Genomic DNA, 25,182 nt, shown 5'->3' with positions numbered 1-25,182 from the left:
AGTTGTAAATTTTTGTAGTAAGCCGCAGTCAAACCATCCGTGCCTGGCGCTTTGCTCGGGGGTCGCATAACTAAATAGCACTTAGTCTTATATATCGCTTCGCAGTGCTTTATAGCCCTCTCTAAGCGGTTTACAGAATCAACATATTGCCCCCAACAATCTGGGTCCTCATTTTACCAACCTCAGAAGGATGGAAGGCTGAGTCAACCTTGAGCCGATGAGATTCAAACTGCTGGCAATTGGCAGTCACCAGAATTAGCCTGCAATACTGTATTCTAACCACTGCGCCACTACGACCCTTTACATTACACGCTTTGTTCTTGATGTAACCTTTGTTGGTCAACCAGTCCTACAGAGGATAACAGTGGTGTTGAATTGATTCCATTTGCACACAGTCTACCTGTTCATGGACTGGTAGAGTCAGAATTCTTTGGAAGTAGTTTGGTAACCTTTTCCATCCTGGTCAGCATCAACAACTGTTTTTGGCGGTCCACAGAAATGTCCTTTGTTCAAACCATGATGCACTTCCGCATACCTGTGTTGTGATGATCAGACTTTGATATGAATACCCAGAATTCTGTTCTTTAAATAAGGTATGACCTCCCACACTCACAGCTGATTATCATCTCATTGATTGAAACACTTGACTCTAATTTCTCCTTCAAATGAACTGATAATCCTAGAGATTCCACATACTTTTGCCACACACAATTATGTAACTTTGGACTTGTTTAATTGGGTTCTCTTTATCTAGTTTTAGGACTTGTGTGGAGAATAGAACACATTTTAGGTCATACAGGTAGTCCTTGACTTACAACCATAAGTGAGCCCAAAATTTCTGTTGCTAAGCAAGACAGTTGTTAAGTGACTTTTGCCCCATTTTACGACCTTTCTTGGCACAGTTGTTAAGTGAATCACTGCAGTTGTTAAGTTAGTAACACAGTTGTTAAGTGAATCTGGCTTCTCCATTGACTGCTTGTCAGAATGTCACAAAAGGTTATCACATGAGCCCGGCACACTGCAACCATCATAAATATGAGTCAGTTGTCAAGTATCTGAATTTTGATCACATGACCATGGGGCTGCTGCAACAGTCGTGTGAAAAACAGTCATAGGTCACTTTTTTCAGTGCCGTTGTAAGTTGAGGACTACCTGCATTTATGCAGAAATATTGAGAACTCAAAATGGTTCACAAACTTTTAAGCACTATTGTACATGCAGAAGTATATATGGATTCATAACCCTAATGTACTTCCAACATCAACACTCCTTATATTTATCCATGTAGAGTAAACACTTAGGTTAAGTCTTACTCCTTGTAGAGTGGATACCATTTACTAAGCATTCCATTTATTCTCATGTATGCATTTACTGCTATGAAATACAATTTTTCTCATTCAGTAATTAACCTTCATATTACATAATTTAAGGGTATTAATTTTATCATATAGTTTTTCTAAATCAACAATTTTGTACAATACACTTTCTTCCTTATATGCATGCACTACTCAGTGACCTGCTGAAGAGGTCTAGACTGCATATCCTATGTCAGGCATAATGCCTGCACCTGTAGTTCCCATTTTTTGGTTATTATGATCTCTTGTGCCTTTACAATCAGAATTTAGTCAAATCCTTCCCTGGGCACACTCAACAAATTAATTCCTTTGGATTTTTGTCATTTATGTTTGATGCCTTTTCTTTTACATAGAGTAGGGGTGTCAAACTGCCGACCTATGGGCCGGACACGTCATCTGGAAACCACCCCCACCCCATTGCCGGCAATGGCAAAACAGTCCCAATATATATTGTGACGTCACGTGACATCGTGAGTTTGACATGTCTGACAGAGAGGAACAATAATGACATTCCTCCAGTAGTCAGGCCCAGATGTAGTCTTCATGACTACAAATCATACAGCCACCCCATAAGCAAGCCATATCTCAAGCCTCGTCCGGAGAGCAGAAAATCAAGCAACCGAGACGAATGCTGAGTTCTTCAGGAATGGTTTATTGAGCAAAAGCAAATAAACTCCAAAAGGAACAAAGCCAGCGTTGGCTGCTACCCGCATCCAACGCTGTTAAATACACGTTTGCATGTACACGCCCACGGCCCACCTGACCGCACCCACATCCGCCCATCCCTTACTTAACGCCCGTTCCTCCCAAACACCTTCCTTTGTGAAGCGTCCCGACACCCGGCCCCTCCATCCCCCAGGTGAGTTCCCTCGCGTACGCCCTCCCCGTCGCTGCCAGACGCCACCCCCACACCCGTCCCCGGCACTGGCACTTTCCTACCCGACGCTTTAAATGCTGCTCCCCCCAGCTGCTCACCCCCCCTTCGCAGGACCGGCAAGCCCCCGGCTTCGCGTCTCCGTTTCACCAGCTCCCGGGCCCCAGGCTGATGTGTCCTGTCCGCCAACGTCGCGAGAGCCGGGCCTGCAGCTGTCTTGGGCCCATGGCGCTGCAAGGCCACCGTAGCCGGCAGGACGAGGCCGGGCCCAGGACCCTGCGAGGCCACCGTAGCCGGCAGGGCAAGGTCGGGCCGCACAGCGCGCGCGCGCATCACTGAGGCCCCAGCCGGCTCGGCGCGCACGTGTGGAGGTGCGCGGTCTTCAGCAAGTCGCTGCCGCAGCCGGTAAAATTCTGCCACGGCCTGGGCCCCGCCGAGGACTGGAGTGCTGGCGTCGATTGTGGGAGCAGGTGCTGGTGAGTGTTGCGCCCGTGGTGCCGGCGGGCGTCGAGCCCGCGGGGCGCGACATGCCGCCCCTTCTACCAGGGCCCCTCCTGCAGGGGGAGACATAAGAGGTAAGCAACTGTCCACCCGGCCCGCGGCATCCACCCGTCCCCCCCGTGGTATGCCAGGGTGCAATCGGTGGAATGCCCGCACCAACCGAGGGGCATGTACATCAGCTTCCCCTACCCATGTTGCTTCCTCTACGGGATATCCCTTCCACCTGATTAGGTACTGGACACCCCCCCCCCCCGACGGACCCTGGTGTCAAGGATCTCTTGAACCTCATAATGCTCGCCGTGGATGGGCCCAGGCCCTCCCTCCCCTACTGCCGTTGAGGCTGTGGTGGCAGGCTTTAGCAGGCTACTATGGAACACTGGGTGGAGTTTGCCTAGGAACTTCGGTAGCCGTAGCCGTACCGTTACAGGGTTAATTACCTGTACCACCCGGAATGGCCCGATATATTTGGGCCCTAGCTTCTTACAGGGCACGTGGGCACGCAGATACTTGGTGGACAGGTAGACCAAATCCCCCACCTTTGTCATGTGTGGTCACCAAAATTGCCGACGTGCCAAATGCAGGGTTTTTACAAATCCATAGTGGCCGGCTTGCTTGGTGTCATGACACCGATATAGCACACGTTCCCGCAAAGAGGCAGGTACATAGATCCAAGACCCATGCCAGGCCAAGCCGTCTCTCATGATCACGAGCTCTGGGTGGGTCTGTAGCCAGTCGTCCCCCTGAAGGGCTTTCTGAAGGTCCTCACAGAGCTCGTCCTGTGCTGCTAGGGCAGCATTCCCCCCCCGACCTGGACTTTCGGTAGGCACAAGTGGCTGTACTACGTCCTCCCTCTTACCCTCAAACTGCGGCATACGCGACAGTGCGTCCGCCAGGAAGTTTTTCCCCCCCGGAACATACTTCAACGTAAAGCGGAATCGTCGAAAGTACAGCGCCCACCGTACATGCTTGGGTGAGAGCCGTCGGGGTGTCTGCAAAGCCATCAGATTTTTATGATCTGTCCACACCTCAAATGGATGGACAGCCCCCTCCAAGTGATGTCGCCAAAGTTCCAATGCCCAGCGCACCGCGAAAGCCTCCTTCTCCCATATTGCCCAGGCACGCTCTGCGGGAGACAACTTTTTAGACGCATAAGCACATGGCTGAAGCGCCCCGTCCTCGTTTCGCTGAAGAAGGACGGCTCCAAGAGCGACATCACTTGTGTCTGCTTGGACCACATAGGGCAGAGTAGGGTTTGGGTGCCGTAAGATCGGTTCTTTAGCAAAAAGAGCCTTGAGTGTATCAAAGGCTCGTTGGCACTCTGCAGTCCACCCCACCCGTAATCCAGGACGCGGTTGGACTGTCAGCTGACGTGTACGGAGAAGGTCCGTGAGTGGGAGGGCTATGGCCGCAAAACATGGTATGAATTGGCGGTAAAAGTTCGCAAAGCCTAGAAAACTTTGTAACTGACGCCGCGTCCGCGGTGCCTGCCATTGCTGGATGGCCTCTACCTTCTTTGGGTCCATTTCCACCCCCCCTGTCGAGATCCTGTACCCTAAATAATCGAGCTGTGTCCTGTGGAACTCGCATTTGGACAGCTTGACGAAGAGCCGAGCGTCCCGCAACTTAGTCAACACCCGCCTGACCAAGGCGACGTGCTCTTCCAACGTCTCTGTGTAAACCAGGATGTCGTCCAGATAGACCAGGACCCCGCGGTATAAGAATTCATGCAAGACTTGGTTAATCAGTTGCATGAAGACAGCAGGGGCACCCTGTAGCCCGAACGGCATCACCCGAAACTGGAAACTGCCCAGAGGACAGTTGAATGCCGTCTTCCACTCGTCCCCTGCCTTGATTCGGATACGATAGTAGGCTTCTCTGAGGTCCAGTTTGGTAAAGATCCGGCCTTTCGCCAGATGGGCCAGCAGGTCTTTCATTAACGGGAGCGGGTAAAGGTGCTCAACGCACACTGTGTTTACACCGCGATAGTCCACGCACAGCCGAAGCCCACCGTCCTTTTTCTTGCGGAACAGCACGGGCACCGCCATCCTAGACCGTGCTGGCTGGATGAACCCCCGCTCCAGGTTTTTGTCGATGTACCGCCGGAGCTCCTGCATTTCTTTTGGGGACATAGCGTACATCCGGGATTTTGGCAGCTTGGCACCTGGTTCCAGCTCGATGGCGCAATCCGTGGAGCGATGAGGCGGTAGCGTGTCGCACTCTCGCTCGTCGAACACATCCAGCAGGTCGGAGTACTCTCGGGGTACCTGGGCCTCTTGTGCTAACCCACCCGCGCAGGCCCTCTCTCGTTCCCCTGTGTGTAGTGGCCCCAGGAATGTGTGCTCCTGTGGAGGCTGTGGGCCCAACCCCAACCGAAGATGGCGGCAACCCCCCTCCCACCAGATCGTGGGGCCCCATCGGTCCAGCCATGTGAGTCCTAGAATGACTGCCTCGGTCATAGATGGTACCACTATAAACCGCAAAGTTTCCCAGTGATCGCCCATCTCCAACTGGATCGGTTCGGTGACGTGAGTGATGGGTGCCCCCCCCAAGAGAGACCCATCCACCTGTTGAAAGCGTAGGGGGTTGACCAGCCGCCTTATCGTGACCCCCAGTGCAGCTACCACTGCCTGGCTCATAAGGCACCGGGTGCTACCCGAATCAACGAGGGCCTTATACGCTTTCTTCTGACCCGTACGGGAACTGACCAGCACCACAGGGAATACAAAGGGACAAACCGGAGCACTCACCATTGGGTCCTCGTCTAGGTCCTGTTCCTCCGGACTCTCGTACTGTGCGGGCTGTGTTTCCGCCGGCGTCTCCATCCGGACAGGAGCGGTTGGCCTGGAGACATCCCCACCTAATTGGTGAGCAGCTCGTGTCCGCTCCACGGACCTTCGGGTTCCAGTCCCTCGTGCCGAGGAGACAGAAGGGGCTGGCCGGGCAGGAGGCAGTGGGCAATCGGCTGCCCGGTGTCCTGGTTGGTCGCACCTGAAACACCTCAGGGCAGCCCGTACTGGCTGGGAGGGAGGCCGCGGAGACGCCCCCACAGGCCGCTCCTCCGCTTTTGTCTTCTCGGTCGGCCGTCGGCTTCCAGAGGGAGGTTCGAACCGTCCCCGCACGTCCTGCAACCCCACGTCCAGCTCCACGGCCACACGGTACCACTCCTGCAGTCGCGCCGGGACGCCGCGTACCACACAAGCCCGGCGGAGAGCCCCGTCCAGGCCAGCCCTAAAATGGTGGACGAGGAGACGCTCCGGCCATGAGCGCAACTTCCCGGCCACCTTACGGAACTCCCTCACATACTCTACCGCAGGTCTGCCTCGCTGTCGTAGGGAAAGGATGTCGGCTTCAGCCCGCTGCACCTGGGAGATGTCCTCGAAACGTGCCCGTAACGACTCCAAGAACAAGCCAACATCCCCAAGCTCCCGAGCATGGTCACTGTATAAATCGGCCGCCCAGGCCGCTGCCTCTCCTTGCAAGCAAGCTGTTACTGCCACCACCATAGCCCGCTGGGACACGTAAGCCTGGGCATACTGGTCCATATGACCTATCACCTGGCCCAGGAACATTGCCAGGCAGTCGGGGTGGCCGTCGTAGGTAACTGACAAAGGTGGTGGTCCCCACACCACTCCGGGTCCCCATGAACCCACCTGCGGCCCCAGTACGGGAGAGGCTCCAACTAGCCGTGTGGTCGGTTGGCCAGGCCTGTCGTCTATCCCTGACCACATCCCCGCAGCACCTCGGCCAAGGCCTACAGGAGCAGGACCCTCACGAGGCACACCAAGACCAGGTTGGTTCTGGTAGGGTGACGCGTCCAGAGATGAATGGGTCGGCCCAGCCCGTCCTGCTGGGGCCCCGGCAGGGGACCATTGGCCTGGCTCCTGGCCACCAGCCTCCCCAAACCTGGTCCGCAAAATGTCCATAGTCCGGTTGCCTGGGGTGGTTGAATAACTCCACTCCTCCCCATCGTCCTCCATAAGGCACCGCTCCCTCCAAACCGACGAGGGCCCCCTTAGCCGGGGTTCGTGGGTCTCCTCAAAACCTCTGTGGCTCAGGGCAGGGCCCAGCCACCTTCCTCTGCCGAGACCTTGGCTTCCTGCCTCCCTCGGCTCCACTGCGTAGTCCTCGAGTAACGACATGTCCACCGTCCTGGAGGAGGCTGCACCAGCCCCGGCCCCCATCTCAGGCCCGGCCTCCTTCTCAGGGTCAACCACTGGGGCGGCCCCCTGCAATCCCTCCGCCATGACAACTCACCCACTTGTCGCTCGGAAGGCAAGATGAAAGGGTGGAGAACGCTGGCTTACTCTCAAGCCTCGTCCGGAGAGCAGAAAATCAAGCAACCGAGACGAATGCTGAGTTCTTCAGGAACGGTTTATTGAGCAAAAGCAAATAAACTCCAAAAGGAACAAAGCCAGCGTTGGCTGCTACCCGCATCCAACGCTGTTAAATACACGTTGCATGTACACGCCCACGGCCCACCCGACCGCACCCACATCCGCCCATCCCTTACTTAACGCCCGTTCCTCCGAAACACCTTCCTTTGTGAAGCGTCCCGACACCCGGCCCCTCCATCCCCCAGGTGAGTTCCCTCCCCGTCGCCGCCAGACACCACCCCCACACCCGTCCCCGGCACTGGCACTTTCCTACCCCACGCTTTAAACGCTGCTCCCCCCAGCTGCTCACCCCCCCTTCGCAGGACCGGCAAGCCCCCGGCTTCGCGTCCCCGTTTCACCAGCTCCCGGGCCCCAGGCTGATGTGTCCTGTCCGCCAACGTCGCGAGAGCCGGGCCTGCAGCTGTCTTGGGCCCATGGCCCTGCAAGGCCACCGTAGCCGGCAGGACGAGGCCGGGCCCATGGTCCTGCAAGGCCACCTTATCCGGCAGGACGAGGCCAGGCCCAGGACCTTGCGAGGCCACCGTAGCCGGCAGGGCAAGGTCGGGCCGCACAGTGCGCGCGCGCATCACTGAGGCCCCAGCCGGCTCGGCGCGCACGTGTGGAGGTGCGCGGTCTTCAGCAAGCCGCCATCGCTGCCGCAGCTGGTGGAATTCTGCCGCGGCCTGGGCCCCGCCGAGGACTGGAGTGCTGGCGTCGATCGTGGGAGCAGGTGCTAGTGAGTGTTGCGCCCGTGGTGCCGGCGGGCGTCGAGCCCGCGGGGCGCGACACCATATCTGTATAGGTAGTCCTTGTTAATCTTGTTAATTGATAAAAATAAACTATTAACACTTCTATTTTTGAAAGCATTCTGAATTGGCCATGCTACCACCCACCACAGCCAACCAGAGAGCACTGACCCTCAACCAACCCACACAAGCCTCCCCTCCCATCAGCAATTCACTTCCCAATGACCCTGACCTGATGTAACCTACCCATCACAAAACTCACTGATGACTCACACCTGACCCATCACAAGACCCATCACAGACCCTCACTTGACACACCCACACCTGAAGCCCTTATAAACAGAAGAACACTGACATCCCCTAAACCCTGCTAAAGATGTTATCTGATCTGGTAATGGAATGTTCAGAAACTAACCCACAAGCTTGGAGAATGAACCTTCACCCGCATTCTTAATTTACAGCATTTTTGCACAAATGCCTAACACTTTTGCACAGTACTGTATATTACAATATATTTCTTCCATCCTTATTTTTTGCAGCAGTCATTTTATTAAGTTAACATAGTTAATCCACAGCCTTTTTCATTGTATCATTTCATGTAGTGGAATGTAGTCCAGATTTCCAGGAGAGAGGGAATACATTCGAGAGGAGCAAAAGATGGTGACGTTTAGATACTTTGTGTTGGGAAAAAAAGAGTTAACATCTCCTCCCTAGGAGTTCTTGTAGTATATTTATAATGGTGCAAGTAGTCTGCTTTAGTTTGGAAAGATGTCTTTCTATAGGTGAGGAACAATAAAGGAAACTGCTTAAAAGAACTTCAGCGTGTCTTGTTTTTTGGAGCCTGACATTTCACCAAGCATCATACTTTCTATTAGCAAAACTCCACACAATGTTTAGTAGAGCATAACATGGATCTATCGCCAACCAATGGACTCCTACTTTATACACTCCCTGAACAACATAGATGACACTACAGCTAGTCCTTGACTTACAACCACAATTGAGCCAGCAGTGTGCTGCAGCTGCCAAAAAAGCCAACACAGTGCTAGGCTGCATTAACAGATGGATAGAATCAAGATCATGTGAAGTATTAATACCACTTTACAATGCCTTGGTAAGGCCACACCTGGAATACTGCATCCAATTTTGGTCACCACAATGTAAAAAAGATGTTGAGACTCTAGAAAGAGTATAGAGAAGAGCAACAAAGATGATCAGGGGACTGGAGGCTAAAACATATAGGGAACGGTTGCTGGAATTGGGTATGTGTAGTTTAATGAAGAGAAGGGCAAGGGTTGACATGATAGCAGTGTTCCAATATCTCACAGGTTGCCACAAGGAAGAGAGTGTCAAGTTATTCTCCAAAGCACCTGAAAGCAGGAGAAGAAGTAACAGATGGAAACTAGTCAAGGAGAAAAGCAACCTAGAACTAAGGAGAAACTTCTTGACAGTTGGAACAGTTAACCAGTGGAACAACCTGCCTCCAGTGGTGGTGAATGCTCCAACACTGGAAGTTTTTAAGAAGAGATTGGACAGCCATTTGTCTGAAATGGTATAGGGTTTCCTGCCTGAGCAGGGGGTTGGACTAGATGATCTCCAAGGTCCCTTCCAACATTATTATTATTATTATTATTATTATTATTATTATTATTATTATTATTATTATTGAGTTGTTAAGTTAGTAACATGGTTGTTAAGTGAATCTGGCTTCCCCACTGGCATAATAATAATAATAATAATAATAATAATAATAATAATAATAATAATAATAATAATAATAATAATACATTGGAAGGGACCTTGGAGGTCATCTAGTCCAACCCCCTGCTCAGGCAGGAAACCTTATACCATTTCAGGCAAATGGCTGTCCAGTCTCTTCTTAAAAACCTCCAGTGTTGGAGCATTCACCACCTCTGGAGGAAGGTTGTTCCACTGGTTAATTGTTCTAACTGTCAGGAAGTTTCTCCTTAGTTCTAGGTTGCTTCTCTCCTTGACTAGTTTCCATCCGTTGCTTCTTGTCCTGCTTTCAGGTGCTTTGGAGAATAGCTTGACTCCCTCTTCTTTGTGGTAGCCCCTGAGATATTGGAACACTGCTATCATGTCACCCCTCACTCTTCTCTTCGTTAAACTACACATACCCAATTCCAGCAACCGTTCCCTATATGTTTTGGCCTCCAGCCCCCTAATCATCTTTGTTGCTCTTCTCTGTACCCTTTCTAGAGTCTCGACATCTTTTTTACATCGTGGTGACCAAAACTGGATGCAGTATTCCAGGTGTGGCCTTACCAAAGCATTGTAAAGTGGTATTAGTACTTCACTTGATCTTGATTCTATCCCTCTGTTAATGCAGCCTAGCACTGTGTTGGCTTTTTTGGCAGCTGCAGCACACTGCTGGGTCATATTTAAGTGATTTTATTTATTTATTTATTATTTATTATTAAATTTTTATACCGCCCTTCTCCCGAAGGACTCAGGGCAGTGTACAGGGCAATAAATATCAAAATATAAATACAAAAGTTAAAAAAATTAAAAAGAATTAAATAATTATGCCCAATATAATACAATAATAAAACTGTGTTAAAACTAAATCCAACCCCAAACCCATCAGACCAGGCCAGATTGTTCAAATAAATAAGTTTTTAAATCACGCCGGAAGGAGCGAAGGTCGGGGGCCATCCGGAGCTCAACCGGCAAGCGGTTCAATAGGTCTGGTGCGCCCACAGAGAACGCCCTCCCCCTGGGGGCCACCAATCGACATTCTCTGATCGGAGGCACCCTGAGGAGGCCCACTCTGTGGGAGCGCACTGGACGGAGGGAAGTTGATGCCGGCAGCAGGTGCTGCCGTAGGTAATCCGGACCCATGCCATGTAGGGCTTTATAGGTCATTACCAGCACCTTGAATCTCACCCGGAGGGCAACTGGCAGCCAATGCAGCTCACGGAGCAGAGGTGTAACATGGGAGTATCGGGAGACCCCCAACACAACTCGCACGGCTGCATTCTGCACCAGTTGAAGCCTCCGAGTGGACCTCAAGGGCAGCCCCATGTAGAGAGCATTGCAGTAGTCCAAACGAGAGGTCACGAGCGCATGAGTGACTGTCCGCAAGGCATCCCGGTCTAGATAGGGCCGCAACTGGCGCACCAGGCAAACCTGGGCTAAGGCCCCCCTAGTCACAGCTCCTATATGATCTTCTGAGGAGAGCTGTGAATCTAGAAGGACCCCCAAGTTGCGAGCCCAATCTACGGGGGGTAATAACTCACCCCCCATATTAAGAGATGGAAAATTCTGCGTTTCCCGGGATGCCAACACACAAAGCCACTCAGTCTTGTCAGGGTTGAGCTGAAGCCTGTTCCTCCCCATCCAGACTCGGACCGCCTCCAGGCAACGGGACATCACGTCGAGGGCATCACTGGGGTGGTTTGGGGTTGAAATAAAAAGCTGGGTATCATCAGCGTACTGATGATAACCAACTCCAAAACCACAAATGATCTCACCCAGAGGCTTCATGTAGATGTTGAACAGGAGAGGCGAGAGGACCGATCCCTGAGGAACTCCACAAACAAGGGGCCTCAAGGTCGACCTCTGCCCTCCTGCCAACACCGACTGCGAACGCCCCAGAAGATAGGAGGAAAACCACTGAAGAACTGTGCCTCCCACTCCCAACCCCCTGAGGCGCCGCAGCAGGATACCATGGTCGATGGTATCGAAAGCCGCTGAGAGGTCTAATAGGACTAGGACAGAGGAACAACCCCTGTCCCGAGCCCGCCAGAGATCATTCACCAGTGCGACCAATGCCGTCTCCGTGCTGTACCCGGACCTGAAGCCCGATTGGTACGGGTCTAGATAATCAGCTTCCTCCAAGAACAGAGGGAGCTGATGCGCCACCACGCTCTCAACAACCTTCGCAAGAAAGCGAAGGTTGGAGACCGGACGAAGTTATTTAATACAGCTGGGTCCAGGGCAGGCTTCTTGAGGAGGGGTCTCACCACCGCCTCCTTCAAGGCAGCGGGAAAACTACCCTCCCTCAAAGAAGCAGTTATCACTGCCTGGAGCCAGCCTCGTGTCCCATCCTGGACTGCATAAACCAGCCAGGAGGGGCACGGGTCCAACAAACACGTGGTGGAGCTCAGCTTCCCCATGATCCTGTCCACATCTTCAGGAGTCACAGGATCAAACTCCTCCCAGATTGTCTACTAGGACTCCGAGATCCCTCTCACAGTTACTACTATTGAGCAAGGTACCACCTATACTATACCTGTGCATTTGATTTTTCCTGCCTAAATGTAGAACCTTACTTTTTTCACCATTGAATTTCATTTTGTTAGATAGTGCCCAGTGTTAGAGTCTGTCCAGATCCTTCTGTATCTTAAGCCTATCTTCTGGAGTATTGGCTATTCCTGCCAGCTTGGTGTCGTCTGCAAATTTGATGAGTTCCCCATCTATCCCCTCATCCAGGTCGTTAATGAAGATATTGAAGAGCACTGGGCCCAGAACAGAGCCCTGGGGCACCCCCACTACACACTTCCTTCCATGTAGATGCGGTTCCATTGAGGACCACACGCTGAGTACGGCCTGTCAGCCAGCTACGAATCCATCTGGTGGTGATGCTGTCTAACCCACATTTTTCTATCTTATCAAGTAGTAGGTTGTGATCTACTTTATCAAATGCCTTACTGAAGTCCAAGTAAATTATATCTACAGCATTCCTCTGGTCCACTAGTTTGTCACTTGGTCAAAGAATGTAATAAGATTTGTCTGGCATGATCTGTTTTTGACAAACCCATGTTGACTTTTAGTGATGACTTTGTTTGCATCAAGGTGTTCACTGATTTGTTGTTTGATTATCTTTTCCAGAAGCTTCCCAGGTATTGAGGTCAGGCTGATAGGTCTGTAGTTTCCTGGATCTATTTTTTCCCTTTTTTGAATATGGGAACTACATCAGCTCTTTTCCAGTCCTCTGGTAGTTCCCCAGTGCTCCAGGATCTATGAAAAATATAGTTCAGTGGTTCTGAGATCACGTCTGCCAGTTCCTTGAGAACTTTGGGATGTAATCCATCTGGTCCTGGTGATTTGAACTCGTCTAGGCTGGACAGGTGTTCACTTACCATTTTTTTTCCTATCTTAACTTGCGTTTCTATTCTGTTTTTTATGGCACTGGTTTTGGTAGGTTGGACTGTTTTTTTCCCTTTGTGTAAAGACAGATGCAAAAAACGAGTTAAATAGTTCTGCTTTCTCCCTATTGCTTGTCAGAAGGTCGCAAAAGGTGATCACATGACCCTGAGATACTGCAACCGTGATAAATACATGCCAGTTACCAAGTGTCTGAATTTTGATTGTTTGACCATGAGGATGCTGCAACAGTCGTAAGTGTGAAAAATGGTCATAACTCACTTTTTCAGTGCTATTGTAACTTTGAATAGTCACTAAATGAATGGTTGTAAGTCGAAGGCTACCTGTAATTTCGTGGAATTTTGAGGACAGATGAAAATAAGCCCAATCAGAAGAAAAACAAGCTCCTTTAAATTCTCCTCTCACTTAAATCCATGATGTAGCTCCATCCATTTGCAACTATCTACTCCCCTGAATATGTTAAGGCTGCAATTGTCATGTGAAAAACGGTCATAAGTCACTTTTTCAGTATTGTAACTTCAAACAGTCACTAAACAAATGATTATAAATCAAAGACTGTATGTAATTAGTATTTTTGACTTACATCATAATCTTTTCAATCATAACCCTAGAGTTTCACTTTCCTGTTTATATTGATTGACTCTCCTCTACAAGATCAGATCATTGTCAAGCGTGATCAGGAGCCAGGGCAGTTCAAATGAATACAGGTTTATTGCATGCTAACAGTCTCTACACAAATCTGAACTACTAACGGTCAAAGCAAATTGATGGTAGATAAGGGTCAATGGAACTCAAGGTGGGGTGGACTTAGATCTCATGGGCACGAAGGGACTTGAGACTGATGATGTGCTTGACCTCAGGCTCAGCCTGATCATCTCCTGCAATCACCTTCTTTTAGATCTCTTACATCATTCCCCTTTTACTAAGTTTCATAGACATACAACACATTTTTCTTTTTTCATTAACTCATGCTCTTTACCATTTATTCATTTTATATTCTAGTTTACAGTCTTCCATATACCATGATCATCATCAAATATGCCCATATACAGTCATGTGAAAAAGAAAGTACATCCTCTTTGAGTTCTATGGTTTCACGTAGCAGGACATAGTAAGAAACATCTGGTCCTTAGCAGTTCTTAAAAGTAGGCAAATGCAACCTCATGAACAACAACACATGACATTTTACACTATGTCGTGTGAAAAACTAAGGACAACCTAACTGCTTCCTTAAGTACAAAGAGGCTAAGTAGCAGTCACGTGACCCCCTCTTCTACAGAAATACAGAATCTACATATCTACAGAAATGCACATGATCAAAGATAAAACCCCTCTAGTTTTAAGAGTTTGCTGGTCTCCAGCATTGAGGTTTGTGTTAACACAATGCCAAAGTGTGAAGACATCAGCAATGATCTTAAGAGAAGCAATTGGTAATGAAACATTTGGAAACCAACCCACAAGCTTGGAGAACTAACCTTCACCCTCATCTTACACCTGAGCTACAGATATTGGAAACCTACATGGGTGTTCAATGCTTAAACTTGCCCGCTGCTGGGAGACTTTCAACGATCGTCAACCCTTAAATAGCTACACTTCCTCCATGAATGCCTCCTCAAACAACTCCAAAAAGCATATGCTACCGACCACCGATCAACCACACACAAGCACGGAAACTGGCCTTCAAAAACGGACGCAAAATGCTTTGATTCATGATCATCAATACCCACAACCACCTTGAAAAATATCAATGCATCATTGACAAACAAAAACCCCGCATGCCTCCACTCCATCGGGCAAGACCTGACAGATACCAATGCACGATCCACAGGAATGCCAACAAAATACAAACCCCAGAACACAACTCACTACAAGAGAAACTCAATACCATCACCCCAAAACCACAAGACAACAACTCAGAACTATGGATCAGAAAACTATCCAGCAGACCTCTATCTGATGACGAAAAGGCCGTCCTCAGACATGGCCTCAATTTCAACCACGAAGATGCTGACCCCACTGAATTAATCGCCAATCTCGAATCCATTCTAAAACCACACCACCTGGACCAAAAACACAAAAAGACATCAGACAAAGAATCATCCCCAACGTGCAATGCAACAGGCGAAATGAAACACTCAGCCAAAAGGAGAAGAGAGCACTAAAGAAACTGAAGCAAGACTAAAGCATCGTCATCCTACCAGCAGACAAAGGCAGACTGACGGTAGTAATGGACAAAACTGACTACATCAGCAAAGCCAAAAACCATCTAAACGACACCAACACCTACCAAATAATCCACAATGATCCAGAAATAAAAGACACCCTAAGAAAAATGAAAAAAACCTGCTAACACCACTAGAGAGAAAGCACACCACAAGACTCCTCCACACCCAGGTTCTATGGACTCCCCAAAATACACAAGAATGCGATCCCCTTATGCCCAATTGTGTCTCTACCTGGAACACTGACATACAAACTAGCAAAAACCCTGCAGAGGAAACTGAGACAACTGGTCAATGATGCAACCCACTCAATAAACTCCCCAGAACAATTTCTCCAACTCATCAAGCACACCAAGATCAAGAGGGAAGAAATCATGGTATCCTTCAACGTCACTGTGGTGGTCTCTCATGAAAATAAGACAAAGTCTTTTCTATCTCGGGATGAGAGCCCAGAGCAATGTCCAAAGCTCTCTTTTATTTACAAGGAAATACACTCATTGGATTGAGCTCGTGTACAACAAAAAATCCTACTCTCCCATTGGCTCTGAACCTGCATGATATTCCCCCCCCCTTGGTTATGTCAGCTGCATTTTAATAGCTAACAATTAACTGATTGACCTTGTGCTGAACAGGTGGTTTATCATGGCTTGTTTCAGGAGACTGAAAAACAATTGTTTCAGCTGCGCTTCTGCAGCCTGCAATAATTTCCCTACATCTCCTCCTTTTTGTTTTTAACTGCCATACAGATCTTTATGTTGATTCAACAGTTTGTAGGCGTATAACACCTCTTTCCAGGGTGATCATAACTGCCTACACAAAAACCATAAACTTGGTAAGCATTGTATACGACAGCACAAACCAATCAGCAAACACACAACTCCAATTATGATGGGGACAATTTGTCGCACCCATCCAAAATCAGATAGCCAAGACCATAACCAATCCCATGGATTTGTCACTGCAGAGCCAGTATAACTAAGGAATTTTTCTTTAACCATCTTTTCCATAACATCAATTGTATGAGTAATATTAACATGAAAATCAGAAATATAAACACAACAGTGACTATGAATAAAAGCACACACCCCTCTTTTTGTGGCTAACATAATATCTAAAGCCATGTGATTCCACAATACAACATCTCTAATGTCTGAAACTTCTTGTTCTAACAATTCAAAGTCTTGATAGTTTGATTAAACATAGCTACAATCCAATGATTCAAATATATGCAAATCTCTATAATTCATGGCAACTCCCGATGGTGGTATAAGTCCTCTCGCCATTTGCATTTCAATCCTTCAGCTTATTGGACTTTGATCAAAGTTCATGTTTCTTCTGTTTCTTAAACGACCAAATGGCAACTCATTCGTTATGTAGATTGAAGGTACAACACATATACATTATTTCCCCAGGCTCCTTGCTCCGGTTTCCCTTTTCCCCAATTGAACTGAATAAACATTGACTTCATTACACAACATACCTAAACAAGTCCCAAATATTATACATATAAAATTAACAAACATTTCAATTTTAGCTGTATGTATAACTTCCTTCTCCACATCGTTTCCAAGAGTTTTCTCCTTATGCCAGACATGTCAAACACAAGGCCCGGGGGCCGGATCCGGCCCACGAAGTGGTTTCATGTGGCCCGCGAAGCCATCCTGGAAACAGTGAGGGAATGGCCCCCACTGCCTTGGCCCTGGCCCAGAGACCCTCCTTCTGCCAGAGACCCTCAGATCTGTCCCACTCCTGCCCAGGCCCCCATAGGCACCCTTGATGCCAACGATGTAGAACTGGCCATGCCCACCCAGTAGGCCATATGCACTCTAGCCACGCCCACCCAGTAGGCCACGCCCACCCTGGCCATACCCACCCGGCCCCCTGAGGGCAACCGCAATGCTGATGTGGCCCTCAGTGAAATTGAGTTTGACACCCCTGCCTTATGCAATACAGATTGTTCATTCTGAGGTGGAATTTCCTTTGGCATTTTGATTGTTATCCTTTGATTCTTTCGGAAATCCGGAATAGGATCGTATAACCCTTGATGCCATGGGTTCATGATATGGTCTCACACACCTGGCTGGAATCCAGACTGGACCTGTTGGAGCAAGCACAGCAGCATATCCTCTCCCCCATGTTAACAAAGGCACAGGACCATGCCAAATGGGATCAGGTGGAGTTCTATACCAAACTTTAGCCTTTTGCACCTCTAACTGTTGACCAAAATGTCGTTCCACAGCTGTGGAGTCCAAAACTGAATCTAATTTTGAAATATTTAAATGATTTAAAGTAAATAAAGTTAAAGATAACCATTCCTGCAACACTGGTAAATTAGTCACAGTTCCTCCTTTTTTGTTTTTATGTTTGTCAAGAGCCTCCTTTAATGTCCTATTTGCTCTTTCTACTATTGCTTGACCTTGAGAATTGTAAGGAATACCAAATTTATGCAAAATATCCCATTTATCACAAAATTTCGCAAAAGCCGCACTGCAATATGCAGACCCATTGTCCGTTTTAATTTGTACAGGTTTTCCCATTTTTGAAAAACTTCTAATACAATGATTGAGCACATGTTTCACTTTTTCTCCTCTTTGAGGAGAAACAAAAATATACCCAGAACACGTATCAATAGAAACATGTAAATACTTCCAAGGAGCAAAAGGAGGATATTGAGTAACATCCATTTGCCAAATTTCATTTGCTTTCAATCCTCTGGGATTGACACCCATAGAAGGACCGAAAACATTCTGACCACAGGATGTACACTGCTTAATGATGGCTGTGGCTTCTGACACAGAGATTCCAAATTGCTTACACAAGGCTTTTGCATTTTGATGAAAATAAGAATGGCTCTCCCATGGTGTAATTGTGGCCGCCAAAGCAACCTCTGCTGTAGCTGCATCTGCCACTGCATTGCCTTCTGAAAGCCATCCAGGAAATGGTTGATGACTTTTAATATGAGACACATGTAAATAATATCTTCGGCTAGCTAATAACTGCTGCAGTGTAAGAAAAAGAGAAAATAAATTGTCCTCCACACTGGGAGAAACATAAGCATGAGAAAGATTCTGAATAACATTAGCAACATACAAACTATCAGTAATTAAATTAAATGCTTGATTTTTAAATAGTTGCAAAGACAAAATTACTGCGGCTAACTCTGCCCTTTGCGCAGACTTCTGAGGAGGGGTAATTTTCGTTTTCCATTGGCCTTTTCCCTGCCAGGCTACAGCACCCCACTGTTTACCTCCATCAGTAAATACTGTAAGAGCATCAGAAAGAGGCCACACTGAAATTAAGGAACGAAGAGAAAAATGCTCTTATTGTAACAAAGATATTCTCGGGTCAATTGGAATGTGATATCGATACTTACCCACAAAATCTGCCAGCACTAATTGTAATTCAGACGAAAAAGATAGACTATTTTCCCAGTCTTTCAAAGAATGAGGAACTACTATTACCACCAAATCTAAGCCTAACATTTGCATACTGCGATGTCTTCCTTTAACAATAAGTTGAGCATATAAAGTGTTAATTGAACTGATAGTTTTTGGCTGAGAATTGTTCAAATGAATCCATTCTATAATAAACAATTTGTCATTGAAGTCTGAAACTTGGCATAAAATCCCAGTAGGCAATTTACAGGTATTTAAAATAATTAAAGACAAAGGATTATTATCTTGACATCGGTCAACCCAAATTTGACTCAAAGAATTAGCCACGTAGTTCCCTTTACTTGCCAATTGAGGAACTTTCACCATTATTTGAATCATAATCTGTCCTAAATAGTTTGAATCAATTACTCCAGGAATTATGTGAAACCCTTTTTTCGCTGCTGAGGAACGAGGAAGGATTAAACCTACTGTTCCTTTAGGCAATGGTCCCCAAAGTTGAGTTGGCATACAAGTCACAACGTCAGGAAAATCCAAATTAATATCTTGCTGATTAATCAAATCTATACCTGCACTACCCTTGGTGGCTATGGGAACGTTCTGAACAGACAATTTTTCACAAATAGATGCAGTGTTGCCCTTATAACTTTGTTCATTTTGGCAACAAGCAGCTTTACTTCCTGGGCTAGCTGCTAGCCCGCATCCCAGTTTCCCGAAGTCTTAACATTTCTACATTGGTTTGCCCAATGAAATCCCTTCTTGCATTTTGGACAAGGCTGTTTCGGGCGAACTCCAGATTTATTATTTCCCTGTCTACTTCCAACACTATTCCCTCCTCCTGGAGCTCGACATTGTGCCTTAAAATGACCAGGTTTCCCACAGTTGAAACAATTACCCGTTTGTTGACCAAATTTTCCTTTTTGCAAAGCGTTAGCTAAAGCACTCATATTCCACACCCCTGTTCCCACAGAGGAACATGCTCTTAACATATCTGCTATTCCATAAGTTGGTTGACTCATTATATTAGTTAGAGCTTTTTTACAGTCTGCGTTTGCAGCTTCATAAACCAATTTCAACAAAAGTTCTTGAACTGCTTCTGCATTATCAATTTGTTTCTCAATAGCCTCTTTCAATGTATCAATGAATTCTGGATAAGGCTCAGTTGGCCCCTGTCGGACATTAGTAAAAGACTTAGTGGGTTTGCCTGACTGAGGTACTTTTTTATACGCGCTTATCACACAATGGCCAATTACAGGATAAGCAGCATCAGGAATTCCTCCTACTTGTTGTAGAACAGTGGTAAATCGACCAGAACCATAAAGTTGATCTGGAGTGTAAGCTCCTCCAGAGTTGTTTCCAGCTACAATAGCGTTACGCTGATATTCAGAATCCCAAACTACATACTGTGCCGGTGTTAAAAGCATTCTCCACAAATCCTTCCAATCTTGTGGAACCATATTATATCCTGTAGATATCCCTTCTATGGTTCCTTGCACAAAGGAGGAATGCAATCCTGTCTCAGTTATACTTTTCCTAATTTCTCTCAAAATAGAAAAAGGCAACGGCTGCCAACGATATTGCCTATTTCCTTGACCATCTATCTCCACCGTTACGGGAGAAGCCTCCAAACCTTCTACCAATTCCTCCGGTGACAATAACCCTTTCCCTTGAGCTTCGTCAAATCCTGCTCTAACTACCCCAACTGCCCCTTGACACTTTAAACTTTTTGTACTTGCTTCATCAACTTTTTTAGAACCCTCCAAATTGTTAATTTCAGGTAATGATGTATACGACTTAGATATTAACTTAATCTCCTCCGGAGCCTTTGGGGTAACTAAACGAGGCATCGGAGTCAACACATAAGGTAGCGGGGCGGACAGTTCTGGTGAAAGGAACAAAGGATTAGAATGTGCTATTAAAGCTTCCAAAAAATTTTCCCAAAGAAGTAAATGATTAATTGAGGCTCTTGGTTCCTCATGTAAAATTTTCCCTATCCTTTTCCAATCCTGAACTTCTAAAGTACCTTGTTCAGGATACCAGGGACATTGAGCTGAAATAACCCTGAGTAAGTTTTCTATGTCTCCTAAACCTACTTGACAAAAAGCAGGAAACGTATTCTTTAAGATCTGGCGTAACTCTGGCATGGAGTTTTTGTGACGCTGAAAAATCATTCCCCATACTTACGAATATTCAGTCCCATCCTGCAAGATCCGATGAAGTGCACTATGCCTATGCCAGGCGTAAGTCTGAGGGTCTCAAAGAATCACGTCGGGGTCACCACATGTGGTGGTCTGTCATGAAAATAAGACAAAGTCTTTTCTATCTCGGGATGAAAGCCCAGAGCAATGTCCAAAGCTCTCTTTTATTTACAAGGAAATACACTCATTGGATTGAGCTCGTGTACAACAAAAAATCCTACTCTCCCATTGGCTCTGAACCTGCATGATATTCCCCCGGCTTGGTTATGTCAGCTGCATTTTAATAGCTAACAATTAACTGATTGACCTTGTGCTGAACAGGTGGTTTATCATGGCTTGTTTCAGGAGACTGAAAAACAATTGTTTCAGCTGCGCTTCTGCAGCCTGCAATAATTTCCCTACAGTCACCATACTCTTCACCTCGATTGACATTGACCTGGCTAAGCAAACCACCACCTACTCACTAAGCACCATACCACAAAGATGATGTTACCACAAAACACTCCATGTCCATAGAAACCATCATGAAACTTCTGGATATATGCCTCAACACATACTTCAAGTTCAATGGGAAAATCTATAAGCAAGTACAAGGTACCCCGATGGGATCACCCATATTAGGCCTAATAGCAGATGCAGTCATGCAACAACTCGAATCCATAGCTCTACCCACCATTCAACCAAAATTCTGGACACGCTATGTTGATGACACCATCATCATTAAATGCTCCCAAATTGAAGAAACACACCACCTACTCAGTAACATATTCTCTGGGATCAAATTCACATGTGAAGAGGAAACAGACAACAGACTCCCATTCCTCGACATCGACATAAGGAGACTAGACAACGGAAAAGTGGAAACCCACGTCTACCGCAAACCCATTCACATGGAACAGATCCTCAGTTTCACAAGCAACCACCCCACTGCAAACAAAAGCTGTGTCCAGACCCTCTTCAAAAGAGCCAGGACACACTGCAGCACCACGACTCTTAAGAAAAGCAGAAGAGAAACAACTGCTTGACATCTTTCTCTGTAATGGCTATCCGAAAAACTTCCTATTCAGACACACAGCAACCAAACCACAACACACCAGACAGCCAACCACCACACAAAAACTAACCCTACCATACAAAAAAGGGGTGTTGGAAATGACAGCCAGAATTCCCCAACCTCTAGGAATAGCAGTAGCCCACAAACTCACAGCCAAACTCCACCAGGAATTATCCAGAACCAAAGACAAGATACAGAAGGATGAAACAATGTAATCTACAAAATCAACTCCAACAATTGCAACCAATTCTACATGGGACAAACATCACGCCAATTAAAAAACAGGATCCAAGAACACCAGCTGGCAGTCAAACGCCACGATTCCAAATCCTTAATCTTTACCCATACCAACACCAAACAGCACCAGTTCGATTGGAGCAACACAAAAATCATCAGCCATGCTACCACCCTCCACGCTCGTGAGTTCATCGAAGCCTGGTACTCCACAAGCAATTCTATAAAGAGACACATTGTCCTACAACCTGCCTACAAACCCCTCAGAATCCAAATCAACCACATAGCCAATCAGAGACGGCGCCAACCCTCAACCAACCCATGCAAGCCCTCTCAACCAGCACTTCACCTCCCAATGACCCTGACCTGATGTAACCTACCCATCACAAGTTCCATCACAAGTGTCTCACTTGACACACCCATACCTGACCCATCACAAGACCCTGACCTGATGGGACCCTGACCTGACGTGACCTCACCATCACAAGACCTAGTGACCACACAAAGCCCTTATAAACAGAAGAACACTGATACTGACATCCCCTAAACTCCGCTGAAGATGTCACCTAGTCTGGTAATGAAACGTTTGGAAACCAACCCACAAGCTCAGAGAACGAACCTTCATCCTCATTCAAGAAAGTTTCCAACCTTCCCAGGAGTGGACATCCCAGAAAATTCACCCCAAGGTCAGACCGTGTAATGCTCAGAAAAATTGCAAAAAATCCAAGAGTTACATCTCAGACTCTATAGGCCATAGTCAGCATGTTAAATGTTAAAGTTCATGACAGTACAATTAGAAAAAGACTGAACAAGTATGGTTTGTTTGGAAGGGTCGCCAGGAGAAAGCCTCTTCTCTCTAAAAAGAATATGTCAGCAAAGTTGCATCTGAACAAATTACAAGACTTCTGCAACACTATCCTTTGGACAGACAAGACCAAAGTGGAGATGTTTGGCCATAATCCACAGTGCCACATTTGGCAAAAAAGAAACACAGTGTATCAGCACAAACATCTCATACCAACCATCGAGCACAGTGGTAGAGGGGTGATGATTTGGGCTTTTTTTGCAGCCACAGGACCTGGGCACCTTGCAGTCATTGAGTCGTCCATAAACTCCCTCTGTATACCAAAGTATTTTAAAGTCAAATGTGAGGCCATCTGTCCAACAGCTAAAGCCTGGCCAACATTAAGTTATGCAACAGGACAATGATCCCAAGCACACCAGTAAATCTACATCAGAATGACTGAAAAAGAAAAGAATGAAGGTGTTGCACTGGCACAGTCAAAGTCCAGACCTCAGCCCGATTGAAATGCTGTGGTGGGCCCTCAAGAGCTGTGCATAAACAAATGCCCACAAACCTCAACAAACTGAAGCAATGTTGTAAAGAAGAGTGGGCCAAAATTCCCCCACAATGATGTGAGAGACTGATAAAGTCATAGAGAAAATGATTACTTCACGTTATTGCTGCTAAAGATGGTTCTACAAGCCATTGAATCATAAAGTGTACTTAGTTCTTCACACATGGCTTCTCCATTTTGGCTTTCTTTTTGTAAAATAAATGATATGGTGTAAAATGCCATGTTTTGTTGTTCATCTGAGGATGTATTTACCTACTTTTAAGAACTGCTAAGGACCACATGATTTTTACTATGTCCAGATACATAAAACCATAGAACTCAAAGAATGTGTACCTTCTTTTTCACATGACTGTATTTGATGGTAATGACCCCAATGATTTCTCAAGGCTTTTCTTATCTATTTTGGGATACATGGTTGAATAAATTATCTGCAAAGAAAACTTAACTAAATCTATATTTCACCTTTGACAGCGGATGACCATCAAGCTCTCATTTGGGATATCCAGCAAATGCCTCGTGCCATTGAAGATCCAATCTTGGCTTACACAGCAGAAGGAGAAATTAACAATGTGCAGTGGGCATCAACTCAGCCAGACTGGATCGCCATCTGTTACAACAACTGTCTGGAAATCCTGAGAGTTTAAAAATAACTAGGTTATGGGAAATAATGAAGCAGGATGCTCCTCTTTCAGTGTTCTAAAGTTAAGAACAAAGCTGCATTGAAACAGTCTCACTAGCTCTTATTAACTTCTAGGAAGACTGACAGCTGGAGTTAGTGAGTATACATGATGAACTTCTACCCATCTTTTCTATCTCCTCCCCTCCCCCACTCCATGTGAATGACTTAAAAATGCAGAGATATCCTTGATGTTTCCGATCCTCTCAGATTTTATCAACATCTTCAATTAAAGTTATGTATATATTATGGCCATTTGTGTTGAGCATTTTTATTACAATGGCAGTGACTGCCAGTTAACATTCTGCATTAAATTTGTTATAAATGCCTAAAATCTATTCAAAGTTATATAGCTATTAAAGTAACTTTTATTAAATATTTTCTTTTCCTCTCTCCCTGCTCCCAGGCAATTTCTTTGATACCAATTATGAGTTTGTAAGGGTTTCTGTGCAACAAAGTTCTGTTGTTAAAATTGTTCTTTGCCTATAAGCAAGGACTTGTCCTGTGTAGGAGTTGTTGGAGTTTCCTCTTGCAAAAATAGCTTGGATTGAAGCTTTAAATTGGTATGCTACATTAGATAATTATTATACATTAGAAAATGATTATAATCATTTATGTTGCTGTTCCTTCTGTACAACTAAAGAGACTTCAAAAGTAATAGAAATATATAAAAATGTGGAAATTTGGGTACATACCGTGTTTCCCTGAAAATATATATATTTTAACTGCAGCCACTGTGAAAAGAGCTAATTCCATGCCAGAAATTATAAATGAAGGAATCACAGAGAAAACAGACATTATTGCAACATTGTGGTAAAGAGCCTTGGTGGAGCAGTGGGCTAATGAATATATATATATATATATATTTGCTCCAAAAGATGCATTTCGGGGAAACACAATATCAGGGTGATCAGTCTGGCCAGGTGCCCCCCCCCAGCATGCGCACAAGAGGCAGCAAGTGAATGGGGGCCGACGGTGTCTGGCAGCAGCCGCAGTCCAACGGCCCCTTGGCCGGCACACTCTGGGGCTACGCAGCCTGTGCAGCACAGGTGAGTTGATTACCAGTTGA

The 25,182-nt window shown here is 46.5% G+C and overlaps 1 protein-coding gene across 1 annotated transcript in view; it reads left to right on the top strand.

Annotated features, from left to right (window-relative positions):
- The window catches only part of LOC310648265 (DDB1- and CUL4-associated factor 7), a 156,659-nt gene extending 132,400 nt beyond the window's left edge, over window positions 1-24,259 (top strand). The window contains exon 7 of the mRNA XM_083376016.1: window positions 23,909-24,259. Coding sequence (XP_083232142.1) covers window positions 23,909-24,081 — 173 coding nt within the window. The 3' untranslated portion in view covers window positions 24,082-24,259. The remainder of the gene's footprint in view (window positions 1-23,908) is intronic.
- The last annotated feature ends 923 nt before the right edge of the window (window positions 24,260-25,182 follow it).

This window comes from Vipera ursinii, assembly GCF_947247035.1.
Source record: "Vipera ursinii genome assembly, chromosome: W".
NCBI lineage: Eukaryota > Metazoa > Chordata > Lepidosauria > Squamata > Viperidae > Vipera > Vipera ursinii.
Note: the sequence above shows the minus strand (reverse complement) of the source record. Positions and strands in the feature narration are given on the sequence as shown.